This window comes from Xenopus tropicalis, chromosome 2 (genome assembly GCF_000004195.4).
Source record: "Xenopus tropicalis strain Nigerian chromosome 2, UCB_Xtro_10.0, whole genome shotgun sequence".
Lineage (NCBI taxonomy): Eukaryota > Metazoa > Chordata > Amphibia > Anura > Pipidae > Xenopus > Xenopus tropicalis.
The window spans coordinates 166345020-166360520 of NC_030678.2; the positions used below are offsets into that span (position 1 = coordinate 166345020).

The following is a 15501-nucleotide window of genomic DNA, read 5'->3' on the forward strand; positions in this document are numbered from 1 at the left end:
AAAAGGGAGTTCTTTGGGGAGTACATTAGCCGTACACTGGCCATCTCCTTTCCTGGGTGCAAGGCACCAGGGGAGCCATAGGGGGAGCCACATTCCATACGGACTCCTTAGGGCTGGTGTATCTAATTACAATGTTGCTTATTTCAAGCCCAAGTCCCTACTGGGAGACGTTCCAAGCACTGCTGGTTCCAGCCAGAATAGGGGATGAAGTTTTAATAAGCAAAAGTAGAACCACATTGGGTATCGCAGCGCCCAAGCTGCACGCCAAGAAGAGCGAAAATACAACAAAAACAATGAAAAAAAAAAAAGGTTATTTCTGACTGATCTTGAAGGTGATGAACGAAGATCCCGGCCTGAAATGCTCTAATCTCATTACACAGCCGAACCTTTCCCATTGAACCCGCAGATGTTGTGGGAGAGGATACAACCCCCATTTTAAAGGGGAACTCCAACTTCCAACCCAAAATTTAAAAAGTAAATTCAAAAAGTAAGGGGTAATTATATCTTAGTTGGGATCAAGTACAGATACTGTTTTATTATTACAGAGAAAAGGGAATCATTTAACCATGAAATAAACCCAATAGGGCTGTTCTGCCCCAATAAGGGGTAATTATATCTTAGTTGGGATCAAGTACAGATACTGTTTTATTATTACAGAGAAAAGGGAATCATTTAACCATTAAATAAACCCAATAGGGCTGTTCTGCCCCAATAAGGGGTAATTATATCTTAGTTGGGATCAAGTACAGGTACTGTTTTATTATTACAGAGAAAAGGGAATCATTTAACCATTAAATAAACCCAATAGAGCTGTTCTGCCCCAATAAGGGGTAATTATATCTTAGTTGGGATCAAGTACAGGTACTGTTTTATTATTACAGAGAAAAGGGAATCACGGATCCCATACTTGTAGTACAGATGTTCAACCCAAAACCCTGCAACCTGAACAAATTCTCTGCTGGAGATACTAAAAAATATCTAAAAATTGTTCTACACTTTGTGCTTTTATCCATGGCCCTTTTCAGGCCTGCCCTAAATTCCCCTTAGAAAAATGGCACAATGTCATTGTCCCATAGTGGGTACACCCCCATCCGTCTGCACCAAACTCACCTTCTCATAGACTCGCCAAGACTGTCCCCTATACACGGGGACATCATGCTGATTAAGTTCTAGGTTGAACAATACAAAATTTACCTTGAGAATCATGCATGGGTTGGCCCTGGTGTACATGATAATGGCGTTATTTTGCAGCGTCCTCATCCGCAGGGCCAAACTGAACTCGTGCTTCTTGCTGTTCTCCGAGACCCGGTATTTGATGTAGCTGTTCCCAGAGAAGCTGAGAGAGGTATGTCCTGGAACGACACAGAGAGAGGTTACAGATCTCGGGCCAAAGCTGCTTTCCAGCGCGTCTGTTTAGCAGACCCAGAACATACCAGATGCGCAGTTTGTGTGTTTGGAACAATAGATATTCCGTCTCAGTAAAACTGCTGATAATAACGGTAACACTCGGGAGCTGAAGGATTTAAAGGAGAACTCAACAAAGAACTAGAACCAACACTTTGGGGATGATTTATCAGCGTTTTTTTTGCTCCAGAACTCCCAATATTTGAATTATGGTTCAAAAACTCAAATGTAATATATTTTTTAAGTGCAAAAAATAGTGATGGGTAAATGGAAAAAGTCGCGGTCGCATTAAAAAAAAGCTTTGGTCGCATCAAGTAATTTATGGTCGTTTGGCAAATTTTTTCGGTGAAGCAAAATGGGACAGATTGGCTCATCACCAGCAATAAAGCCATCTAAAAGGTTGAGAGTTTATACCAAGGTCGGACTGGGAGTGTGAAGGACCCATCGGGGCTGCTGTCCCAGGGGTCCCACACCCCCCAAGGTGCCGGATGTGTCCCCCGCAGTGGCTCCCACCGTGCCCCCTAATCCCCCAAACAACGGCCCCAGCCACTGCCTGATGTCCTCCCTTGATCGCACGTAAGTGAAACGCGTCAGGGGAGGGACACTTGAGGGCAGGGGAGTGCTGAGAGGGGTCGGGTCTGGGCTGCCGGGGCCCACTGGGTTTTTTCCTGATGTCCCAGTGGCCCAGTCCGACCCTGGTTTATACAGAAGGTAATGGGAGTTGTCCTAGGCAAAAACAAGCCGTATTTTCAATTCAAGATTTTCAATTGTTTTTTTCAAGTTTGGAAACTCACCAATTCGAAGCATTTGAGTTTTTGTTTTTATTTTAGCGAGTTTTCATATTTGGATTTTTTTTAATATATAGGCAAACAATTAAGTTTTTGTAAAATTCACCGTAGAAAAAACTCTCCAATCCGCAAACTCGAAAATTGCTCATCTGTGTTTTGGGGCTTCTGTACCAGCCCGAGGCCACCGCAGCCCTTTAGTGGTGATGATTTGTGCCCCCAAGATGCCCCCCAGTAGCCCCCATCCTCACATGCTCTGGCACTGGTCACCTGGGATAGGGACCCACTCACAATACACTGTACAGAATTCCAAAGTCACATTATAATTTTCACAATATTAATTTAATCTGAATTAGTGTGCGTTGGATGAGTCCCCTTGTGTAATAGCGGTGCCCAATCCGTGCCAGGCAGGGGAGCTAACGTATTCGTGCCTCTATACCAGACCTCTGTTGCCAGGTCATTAATCTTCCTACGTCTCCATCGCTGAACATGCCTTGTGATTTTATGGACGCAGGATCATTACTGTGTCTAGAGGTCACTTTTCAAATCTCTTATTCAGATTAATAAAAGAAAAATGTAAAGCAGAAATGCATGGGGCTCCCATGGCCACATCACTCTGTAACACAGCACCATGGGGCCCACATTCCTCACCCTGCAGCCTGCCCGAGGGATATTATTTCTACTGTATATATGGGAAAGGCTTGGTTTGGTTCAAGTTTATATCCCTTACTACTGTATTTCATACAAGGTTAGATGTTTTGTCTCCCATAGAAGAAAAAGCTTTGTGTATGGTCCTTTTTTCTCTACTACTGGGTGGTTCCACAGTTATTACAAATAATGCTTGTTTAGTTATCCCTGCTGTCTCCCCTGCTCTACAGCAATATGTATTCATCTAATGTTTTATCTCCTATTCCTTGAGGTCTTCCAAAGCCACTTGCACCCATACATGCTCCTACCAATTGCACCCATACATACATGCTCCTACCCCTTGCACCCATACATGCTCCTACCACTTGCACCCATACATGCGCCTACCACTTGCACCCATACATGCTCCTACCACTTGCACCCATACATGCTCCTACCACTTGTACCCATACATGCTCCCACCACTTGCACCCATACATGCGCCTACCACTTGCACCCATACATGCTCCTACCACTTGCACCCATACATGCTCCCACCACTTGCACCCATACATGCTCCCACCACTTGCACCCATACATGCTCCTACCACTTGCACCCATACATGCTCCCACCACTTGCACCCATACATGCTCCTACCACTTGCACCCATACATGCTCCTACCACTTGCACCCATACATGCTCCTACCACTTGCACCCATACATGCTCCTACCACTTGCACCCATACATGCTCCCACCACTTGCACCCATACATGCTCCCACCACTTGCACCCATACATGCTTCGACCACTTGCACCCAAGTGCCAACGTTCTCCTTCATCCACCAGCCTTAATCTTGTGTTAATTTGAGGGTTCCCCTAGCAGACTGAGCCCATGGACACTGGACCCTGATGTAGGGGTGCCACTTTGCCTGCCCAGGGGAGTGGGGGCAACTCTTCATCAGTGTCCAGGGGGAGGAACATCAGCAGGAGGGAGGTGGCATCATGGGGGCAGGGCTATGACACAGAAATCAGGGATTGGCCACGTCAATCTACAAGAATCCTGCCTGGTTTTCCAAATTGGGAAAACTGAGCAGGTAGTTTTGACCCGGACATCCCTACTGAAAACCAGGTTTTCTGGGTCAAAACCGGACAGGTAGCAACCCAACATTGATACCATTACTGACCCCACCCATTTGCCACAGGAGTCACTCCATTCCTACACTAGGGCTGCTACCCAGGGGCCCCCACCCACCAGCTCACCCACTACCAGCCCCTTCCCAGCAGGAGGAGACCAAGTCTGGCTCAACGGGGCCCAACAGGTTTTTCCTAGTGTCCCTCTGGCCCAGTCCGACCCTGTGCTGGGTTTGTGGAATAAAAATTGTGGAGATTTACATCCTAAAAAAAACCTCATTCTCTGCAGAAAACAACTGGTACCATTTCACAACATTTTTAGTTCTCATTGTGAGTCTTTCTAGTAAATCAAAATATAACAAATACTAAACATAAGGGCCTGTATCATTTCTGCTATGTAAATAGGAAGATAAAAGCCCCTATTACACTGAACTATCCCCAAACACAACCTGTATCAGTGACTAAACATGTACAAGGGCTGCAATTGTTTCCAAGGGAAGCCGGGCTCTAGGGCTCTCGTTGCATAGCCAATCATTAATAAGCCATTGAGAACACAATCATTCCATGCTGAAGTGCTGATGCTTGTGGGTCATTCATTTCTGAAGTGAGCGCCGCTACCAGATGCTTAATATCATAAAGTGGGAGGAATACGGTAGGATGGGCAATAATAAAGCGATCATTATCGCTAAATAAACATACACGGGTTTTATAGACGTATAATGGGGTGACACCCTGCTCATAATGGGGGACGCTGAACCAAAATTTGTTAAAGAACCCCACAGAAACCCTGTAATATAATTATCATTGTAATCTGTTCCTTCAAACAGTAGAAATAAATACCATTTTTATATGCTGAAATCCAGCTGCAAAACAGTTCTTCTCTTTCTGCATCATTTGAAATCCTGGCAGGGGAGGAGGGACTAAAACACTGATGTTACAAATTGTAACAACTTCTCCATAGCTTACAGACAGCATGCAGGAACTACATAAACCACAATGCATTGCACTGGGATGTCCCTTTCCTTATTGACATCACGTGTGCAGCAGGGGATTGTGGGATTGGGAGGAGGCAGGCTGAAGGCAGGCTGAGGGCAGGCGACTACTGTTACATTTTATTTGAGTCACAAAGTAGCCAGCCAATCAGCAGGGGAACAGGGGGTGGGGCTTAGGGAACTGTTCCAAACCATAGTTGCACTTTAATGATGCATTACCTGAACATTCGCCAAGCTTGCCCGGCGGGCACTGACAGATGTAAGGCCTCCGGCTCACTTCATACCCAATGCACTGCATATCCTCAGGGCACGGCTTATTCATACAGGGATCAGCAGATCCTGGGCAAAGCCCACCTAGAAGAATGAAAAAGATTACATTAAAATAGTGGAGGAGCCTCAAATTAACTGCCTACTGGTATTTGCCTTTTCAGCCATTAGCAGGGTTTGCAATTTAATTTCCCAATCACAATGATGAGAAAAACAGATTTCCTAATCAAGAGCAAACTACAAACAGTCTGAACCATGATTTCTCCCCACCGGCTCTCTATATTCCTTCCCAGAATTCCTTTGTAATTACACCTGCTGTTGTCACTATATTGGACACCCCCAATTAGTAATATCGCTAACCTTGATGCTGGGGGGTCTTCCTTAACTATAGGGCTGGAAAGGTCTATTTTCTTATAGGGCATGTAATCTAAAATTGTCCTGGGCAGACAAATGGACCCTATACTCATATATGCCTAAACTATGGCCATTTACAGTATGTATGGGAGAAGGGGAGATGATTCTGAGCCTATGAACCCTTGCAACCCCATACCTTGGTCAAAAATCAACCCAGGACCCCAGCTCTCCATGTAATACAATAAACCGTGCCACCATGGTATCTACTCCAACTGAATGATTAAAGGGGCAGTAGGAACCAACCATTTGCCTTGTATGCCTATACCATGGCCATTTACAGTATGTATGGGAGAAGGGGAGATGATTCTGAGCCTTTGAATCATAAATGGGCCCTTGCAACCCCATACCTTGGTCAAAAATCAACCTAGGACCCCAGCTCTCCATGCAAGCAATATCATTCCCCATGCCACCATGGTGTCTACTCCAACTGAATGGTTAAAGGGGCAGTAGGAACCAGCCATTTGCCTTGTATGCCTAAACCATGGCCATTTACAGTATGTATGGGAGAAGGGGAGATGATTCTGAGCCTATGAATCATAAATGGGCCCTTGCAACCCCATACCTTGGTCAAAAATCAACGTAGGACCTCAGCTCTCCATGTATGCAATACAATAACCGTGCCACCATGGTGTCTACACCAACTTAATGATTAAAGGGGCAGTAGGAACCAGTGTTGGACTGGCCCATCAGCATACCAAAACTCCCGGTGGGCCCAGGGGTCAGTGGGCCCTCCTGCTCAGCCAACCATTTGCCTTGTATGCCTATACCATGGCCATTACTCAATTCTATATGAGAAGAAACAGAAGAAATGGAGGAAAGGATAGATAATAGTATATAAAAAGAAGTAATTAAGATACTAAAGAAAGTGAGTGAACAGAGAAGGGGAGAGTGGGCCTAAGGTCTAAGGCAGGGATCCCCAACCTTTTTTTACCCATGATCCACATTCAAATGGAAAAATTGTTGGGGAGCAACACAAGCATAATAATGGTTCCAGGGGGTGCCAATAAGAGCAATAATTGGCTATTTAAGCGCCCCTATGTGGTCTGGCAGCCTACAGGCCTATACAGGAGGCTTTGTTTGGCATTATATTGGGTTTTTATGCAGCCAAGACTTGCCTCCAAGCCAAGAATTCAAAAATAAGCCCCTGCTTTGAGGTCACTGGGAGCAACATCCAAGGGGTTGGGGAGCAACATGTTATCCCCAAGCCACTGGTCTAAGGTTTTCTGGTGGGCCCTTGGCACCCAAGTCCGACCCCGGCAGGAACAAGCTCAATACAAACAACCTCCTCCATTTGGAAGACCATATTGGCAGCAGCAGTCGGAAGCAATCAATGTACCGTGCCTGCGAGGTTACCCATGAATTGCTCTCAGCCCAACAAGAGTTAATTGCTTTCTGTGCCACCGATTCCAAAAGAAAGAATGATTTTTAATACGTGCGAACGTTTCTCCGGAAAATGAAATTTCCAACAGGTAAAATACATAAACTGCAGCCAGCCATGTAAAAAAAAAAAAAGGGGGAAAATATATACAGTCAATCATTTACTTAAATGAGTGCCATCTGGCAGGGATATTTACAAGTTACTGTATAATCAATTACAATAGTTGAGCAGGAAAGCTACCGTGGTATTTAAATGGAAATAAGTGCCATTATAGCGCAAGGCTGGCCTCATATTACAATGAAAGATATATTTTCTTTGGAAATGGGGAAATTACTGTTTTCAGAAATGACATGGTTCAGTTACCAATCCAGTTGAGGTCTTTAGTGAGTACTTCAGGGGCTGACAGGCTGAGGTTTTCTACAGAGATTTGCTCTCTCTCCGCCGCCTTGAGAATAAAACTCTCTGGACGGATTAGAGAAATGGGCTCATTTAAAGCCAAATCAGGAACGAGCCAGGGATAAAGCCTCCGTCACAGATTCGGCCTGGATTTTCTTTGTGTTGTTATAAATAAGAAGTGCACTATATCCATCTCGGGGAAGAAGTAAATAGTGGGGCCCTGCAGCTGTAGGTAGGGACAATGGGTGCAAAGTAGGATGGCAATCAGGGCCACTTTAGGGTACCAGTGGGCCCAGGGCAAAGAGCTCATTGTTGAACCCCCACAACTGCTCCATTAAATTTCTAATAGGACTACCTTCAAGCGGAGGAACTTGACTACAATAAGGCAAGAAATACAGAAAGAAAGTCTTCTGTGCTTAATGAAATAGACATGAGGACCAGGCTTTCTCTACCTATGGTGCCGGGAAAAGATCAACTGTGATCACAACTGGCAGCTTTTTATTAAAGATATATCCTGTAGGAACATTTGTCCTAATAGAAGATTAGGGAAAATAAGTCAAGCTCTTCTGATTAAAATGAGGGGTCTGGGGGATGCTTCAGTCAAAAGTTATAGAGGATGAAAGTCTGATGGTGGGCCCCCAGTCCTGGTGGGCATTGGGCCATTGCTACAGCCCTGAAGGCAATATTAGGAAAGGAAGGTTGGATATAAGTGTTGGGGTTGCTGAATTGTATACTTCAAGAATAGTTGAAGAGCCAAAGGTTGAATAGTCCTCCATTGGTCCTACTTGGTGCCCTCAACCTGTAAAAGCCCTGATAATAATGCATGTAAACCCTACATCGTTCTAATCTATAAACATTCATCCTGACTCTAGTCCCCCCTTTATGTTATTAGAGATAAAAAGGCTGGCATCTACTGCTGTGAGCCAACGCTGGAATAGATATCAACCTTGCCACAGCCAGCGTTCAAGTCTTTGTCTATATACAACATTCTGTGAACTTAAGAGGACACATCTGGAAATGGAATTCCGAGACACCCCATGTGTTAGGAACAGCAAATAGAATATTAACTTGCAACTGGGTCATCTCAGGCCTGGATGACGGTAATCTCCATCTAGATCTGCACTAATCTCTCTGCTGAACAGACCATGCTAATCATACTTTAGGGATTTACTGATATCCAGTTTTAGGAATCCTCTTAATGAAAAGAGCTTGTTATCCCTATCTTGTTATCTGCATATCTGCCTGGAAGCACTGTGGCTCCTAATGCTGTAATAGAGAAGAACTAAGTGAGGCAATGTAATAGTCTAGTAGCTTTCAAATAGGTACTTAGTAAGTGCTACCTACAGATTGGTTAATTTGGGTTACTAGGCCTGTAGCAAAATGTTCACCTATCATTACATTGCACCCAAGGAATCCAAAAATAACAGGATGTCTATTGCTGAGCCCCACTTGTTCTCCATCACAGCAGGGCAAAAAGGCAGTCTCAGGAACCATCAACCTTGTAGTCTCCACGGCCCTTCTACAGCAAACTGGTTACAGCTTATTGGATTGAACCTAGCCAAGATGTCTCTGTACCAGCCCTGTCACAAGCTACTTCAACCCCAAAATACATCAGTACTGAGCTCTACATCTACTTGACTTGGTTCAGGTTTGAGCACATTGTATCAGATAGGGCCCAAACCTAACCAGCCACAACTAGAAAGGCAACTTAGTGGAAGTGCACAGTCAGCTTTTTGCATTAATATTAGAAGAGGTAAAGGCATCATGGATAGAGGTTCATTGTCCATGAAGTGAAGCTAATAGTAGGGTAGAAAAGCCCCCAACTAAATGGTGTCACTTGGCATCTCTATATATCATGGTGCCCCATATGTATGTTCATAACTACGATGATAAAGCAATGTGCAATTATCCTTGTAGGCAACAGAGAAGTAAGCCGTAATCTTATTATAATGCAGATCAAGGATTACAAAGAAGGAATAAGTGACAGTTGAATCATGCACAGGTGGAGAACCCAAACGGGCAAACCTGGCAACATGTCCAGCAAGACCCCCACTGTCATGACTTTGTCTGTCCTAACGACTTACCCATTTTCCTGGGAAGACCACCCATTTTCTACCATGAATTCAGTCTAAAAGTGGAAAAGTTATCACCCTAAATATTTTTAGAGATCAACGTTATAGAGAAAGGGGATATCCATGCTGTGGCCATTCAACCTGTAGCTTCCAGGGTTATTGGGGTTTTATACTGGAACTAAAGTGATTTCTGGCCAGTGGAGTTACTCTGGATATGGGGGCCCAAGGACAACTGCACTTTCTGCCTTCAAACTTTTGGCCCTCGATAATTTATATTTTCTATATAAGAAACAATTTCCCCTCTACTGTTTCATTCTTGTTTCTTATAATTAATGATATTGATTAGAGAGTACTTATTACTAAAAATACAGAACCAGAATCAACACCACAATATTGTTTTGAGTACGAAGCAGCTGTGAGCACATAAGCCATTCCGGCACCATGCAGAACGCCATAAAGAAACAATCTGCACAACTTTACGCTCTAAGTAGAATTCAATGACCCGCATTTTATTCTTCTGAATGCAGCCCATCTGTGGCATGTGGATAATATCAAAGCAAGATGTTCTAGATTAGGGTTAATTTAGATTTTCATGTGTCTTTGCTAAACTCGATTAGAAGATGTAACAGTGGGCTCGGAGTGGCTGTGGATTTAAAGCTAACACGGTTTTATGAGGGCACTTTCATGGCAAAATAAGATTTGCCTTGGTCCATTCTTCAAATCTGCTGGATTCTACTCTGAAATTTCTCTCTCAGTCTGGTTAGGGTAAGTATAGGAGAAAACACATTAGCTATCTGAGAAAAAACGGCAAACAGAAATACAGTATAAAGTATTGTAAGTCATTGCTGACCACAACATTTGGCCATTGATACTGTTGGGTTTTTATTAGGTAGATAGTTTAAAGGAACTGGTGAGGTTAGAGAAGGTATTCACATGCCTCTTGCTATAATTTATTAATGCCCCCAGATAAAGTAAATCTTTTTGGGGTTCACTGAAACAGTAGTTAGACCCATCAAAGCAGGTCCTTCATTTTCAAACAGATATCTCCTTTGGATACACGTGGTTTAGTGTCTATGCCCATGAGTATACAAGTTATATAAGGCTGTGTAAGTATCTACATCATCCTCTAGATCCCAGTAATACAAGAAGATCAATCTATATCAAGAGCATGGGGCAGGAAGCACAAGGAGAAGATTAAGTTGAGTGGTCACAATGATGGCTACATGTAAGGTTAAGGTGCTCTGTAGGATGGATGTATGGGGCTTGGTAGGTAAGCAGCTTTAGGTCACTACACCTCCTTGATTGGAAACCAAGCAAAATAGGGATCTTGGGGGACTGGAAAAGGGATACAGACTGAGTACCCCACCCCTCAAAGAAGTAATACCGTGAGAAAGGAACCATATTATTGGTGTGCTTTGCATTTTGATAGCAATCTCTCATTGTAGTCCTTATTCCCTATATAGGAGTCCCCAATATACATTCTAGTGAATTTTAGTAGCCTGCTCTCAACCACGAGTGTGAAACTAAGGCCGAAACATGAAAATCTGACTGCATTTTGAAAAAAATGAACCTTGAAGTCAAAGAGGAAGAAAAACAATTACTCTAAATTGCACCGCGCTACGCTGGGATCACTGATCTAGGCTGAAGCGTTCTGCAATGCTTACTATTTGTACACAGCAAAAATATACCCTCCCGATCCCCCCCAGCTCAGCAAACACGATGAATGATGAAACCATAGTTCCACAGCTGCAAATCTACTTATAGCACTTGTGGTGGCCCTACTCCTTTCTAGGAGTGTGTAATTAATCCAGACAGCTACCACCGTTTTATGCTGATTTTTCTAGAAATACAAAAACCTACAATCATCAACAGCAGGACAGGAATCTAAAACACAACAATTATTTTTCTCCAAATCCCACAGCAGATTTTTCTGCAAGAATTATGGGGAAAAAAAAATACTTTACGTTCCTTACAAACCTAGGGAAGATGGTTTCCCTCTCTAGGTGCCAAAGTCAACTTTATATGGACATTATACAGTATATTTCAGTTATAAATTATGAATGAAAATGATGCTTTGTATGGCTTTTCCTGCAGAGCAAGTTGAACATTTAGTAAAGGCTGTTCAGTAGAAAGCCCCGTGGCCATAAGCAGCCCAATAATGCAGAGAGATCTTTACGTTCCTTCATTGAGGCCTCAAATGTCCTAGTCATCATCTGGGCCGTGAACACTGTAATTACTTTAATACTGGATTTATCTACAAGATAAAGTCTTTTTAGACTTTATTATATAATAGAAGTTTGGGTCAGGAACATATAGGTACGAGGGGCCACACATGGTACAGTTGCCTACCTATTATTCTGATCATTCCTGCAACAAACGGAAGTGGAGAGGAGCTTGTGGCATCTCTTCACTGCATTCGTAAGTTGGCCATACACGGGCAGATTTAAACTGCCAATTCGAGTCCTTCACACAAATTCAGCAACTTATCAGTCCATGATAAGCTTAACAGGCCTACCCTACTGATTTCTGGCCTAGATGTTGATCAGGTAGGTTTGATTTTCTCATCGGATCTTTGAATGCATCAGCTCATTGATGTGAACCTCGCGCCGTTGGGTCCTTTTCCCGTTGGTGTAACTCTCAGGCCAAACAATTGGACTACTACAATATCACCCACCTTAAGTGGGCATATCGGTGAAAAGGTCCTCTCGTTTGGTGGCCTTGCCAAAAAAATGGATCTTGTAGTGTAGGCCCCATTTAGCCTGATCCCCAAAGTATCCAATATCCATAGTACATCAATATTGGTCAGGACTGGTTGAAGTGCCAATCACTATACAAAGCAATATTATTGGTATACGTATGGGACCTATTATCCAGAATGCTCTGGACCTGGAGTTTTCTGAATAAGGGATCTTTCCAAAATTTGGGTCTCAATACTCGAAAGTCTGCTAAAAATCATTTAAACATGAAATAAACCCAATAGGGCTGTTCTGCCCCCAATAAGGGGTAATTATATCTTAGTTGGGATCAAGTACAGGTACTATTTTATTATTACAGAGAAAAGGGAATCATTTAACCATTAAATAAACCCGATAGGACTGTTCTGCCCCCAATAAGGGGTAATTATATCTTAGTTGGGATCAAGTACAGGTACTGTTTTATTATTACAGAGAAAAGGGAATCATTTAACCATGAAATAAACCCAATAGGGCTGTTCTGCCCCCAATAAGGGGTAATTATATCTTAGTTGGGATCAAGTACAGGTACTGTTTTATTATTACAGAGAAAAGGGAATCATTTAACCATTAAATAAACCCAATAGGGCTGTTCTGCCCCAATAAGGGGTAATTATATCTTAGTTGGGATCAAGTACAGGTACTGTTTTATTATTACAGAGAAAAGGGAATCATTTAACCATGAAATAAACCCAATAGGGCTGTTCTGCCCCAATAAGGGGTAATTATATCTTAGTTGGGATCAAGTACAGGTACTGTTTTATTATTACAGAGAAAAGGGAATCATTTAACCATGAAATAAACCCAATAGGGCTGTTCTGCCCCCAATAAGGGGTAATTATATTTTAGTTGGGATCAAGTACAGGTACTGTTTTATTATTACAGAGAAAAGGGAATCATTTAACCATTAAATAAACCCAATAGGGCTGTTCTGCCCCCAATAAGGGGTAATTATATCTTAGTTGGGATCAAGTACAGGTACTGTTTTATTATTACAGAGAAAAGGGAATCAGTTTTAAAATTCTGAATTATTTGATTAGAAAAGAGTCTATGGGAGACGGGCTTTCCGTAATTTGGCGCTTTCTGGATAACAGGTTTCCAGATAAGGGATCCCCTACCTGTACTAAGCTAATGTTCTGTAATTACATAATTCTACCCAGTTAACTCAAAGGTGAACAACCCCTTCGTAATCATGTTTTAATGTAATGACTGTGGTGCACTGATGGTTAAAACCGATGTTAATATATCAGCCCCACCTTACCCTTAATAAAATGAATAGACACCCTTATCTGTTAGGATCTCCACATGGTGTAACAGACAGTTAAAGATGAAAAGGCGCCCGTATAACATCACTCACCATTGCATATGCAGCGCACATTTCTATAAAAGCGAGGACAGACGAAACTAATCCTTGCTGTGCTGTACGTCATTAGCGAATGGGAATCTATAGACAGCGTCTGCTCGCAGTGCTGCTCCTGACAGTCCAATCCCGAGCAATTCTTTTCCAAGATAGCCGAAATACGGATCACATTTTCCAAATGTCTCCTTGCATTTGAAAGCTTCTGAATCAAATAAGCAGGTTTATAGAAGCTCCCGCTTTGCATTTGCACCGCAAACAACATGTCAAGTTGGTTAGTTCCGGCCACCGGCTGAATGCTGATAATGTAGAGGCTGTCCTCCTTTTGGGTCAGGACCGCATTGCGCAGGGTGCGGCGGAACCCATGCATGTGAAGGCCAACAAAGTCTTCGGGAGAGATATTCTCAAAACGAATAGTAACTGCATTTTGCAGCATTTCTTGTCGCAACTGTTCCACGTGAACGGTTACATCTATCGATACTTGGTATCGGCCATCATTCACGGAGACATTCAGGGTGTATTTGCCTCCATCGAGTCCCCCCAGAGCAATAAGCTTCCCATCGTGATTGTTCACTTTAAACAAACTTTTCTGTTCCGACTTCAGATTGTACGAGAGCACATCATAGATATCCTGATCTGTGGCGTGGATCTTGCCTATGACGCCCCCCGGAAAGTCATCTTCCATGGTCACAATGTAAACCTCCAGAGGGATAGCCGAGGGCTTATGGACACTCTCCTCAATGACTCTGATATGGAGGAAGGATTGGGAAGTCAAGGCTGGTTTCCCTGAATCTTTTACCTGTAAAATACAGAGAGAGAGATAACAATCCCACTTTTTAATAGGTCACATATACAATTTAAAGATTAAAAAAAAAAACAATTAGCATAGGGCTCAATGACACTCTGCAGCTCCAACCTGGCCCAAGGAAAGTCTCCCATAGGGCTCAATGGCACTCTGCAGCTCCAACCCGGCCCAAGGAAAGTCTCCCATAGGACTCAATGGCACTCTGCAGCTCCAACCTGGCCCAAGGAAAGCCTCCCATAGGGCTCAATGGCACTCTGCAGCTCCAACTGGCCCAAGGAAAGTCTCCCATAGGGCTCAATGGCACTCTGCAGCTCCAACCCGGCCCAAGGAAGCCTCCCATAGGGCTCAATGGCACTCTGCAGCTCCAACCCGGCCCAAGGAAAGCCTCCCATAGGGCTCAATGGCACTCTGCAGCTCCAACCCGGCCCAAGGAAAGCCTCCCATAGGGCTCAATGACACTCTGCAGCTCCAACCCGGCCCAAGGAAAGTCTCCCATAGGGCTCAATGGCACTCTGCAGCTCCAACCCGGCCCAAGGAAGCCTCCCATAGGGCTCAATGGCACTCTGCAGCTCCAACCTGGCCCAAGGAAAGCCTCCCATAGGGCTCAATGGCACTCTGCAGCTCCAACCCGGCCCAAGGAAAGTCTCCCATAGGGCTCAATGGCACCCTGCAGCTCCAACCTGGCCCAAGGAAAGCCTCCCATAGGGCTCAATGGCACTCTGCAGCTCCAACCTGGCCCAAGGAAAGCCTCCCATAGGGCTCAATGGCACTCTGTAGCGCAAACCCGGCCCAAGGAAAGTCTCCCATAGGGCTCAATGGCACTCTGCAGCTCCAACCCAGCCCAAGGAAAGCCTTCCATAGGGCTCAATGGCACTCTGCAGCTCCAACCCGGCCCAAGGAAAGTCTCCCATAGGGCTCAATGGCACTCTGCAGCTCCAACCCGGCCCAAGGAAAGTCTCCCATAGGGCTCAATGGCACTCTGCAGCTCCAACCCGGCCCAAGGAAAGTCTCCCATAGGGCTCAATGGCACTCTGCAGCTCCAACCCGGCCCAAGGAAAGCCTCCCATAGGGCTCAATGGCACTCTGCAGCTCCAACCCGGCCCAAGGAAAGCCTCCCATAGGACTCAATGGCACTCTGC

At 44.1% G+C, this 15501-nt stretch overlaps 1 protein-coding gene across 6 annotated transcripts in view; it reads right to left on the bottom strand.

Moving 5' to 3' along the window:
• The window catches only part of fat3 (FAT atypical cadherin 3), a 334300-nt gene that overhangs the window by 20327 nt on the left and 298472 nt on the right, over positions 1 to 15501 (bottom strand). For all 6 annotated transcript variants that reach the window (XM_031897341.1, XM_031897340.1, XM_031897339.1 and 3 more), the window contains 3 exons: positions 13558 to 14356; positions 5161 to 5295; positions 1195 to 1352 (listed from right to left, as the gene is read on the bottom strand). In XM_031897341.1, coding sequence (XP_031753201.1) covers positions 1195 to 1352; positions 5161 to 5295; positions 13558 to 14356 — 1092 coding nt within the window. The remainder of the gene's footprint in view (positions 1 to 1194; positions 1353 to 5160; positions 5296 to 13557; positions 14357 to 15501) is intronic.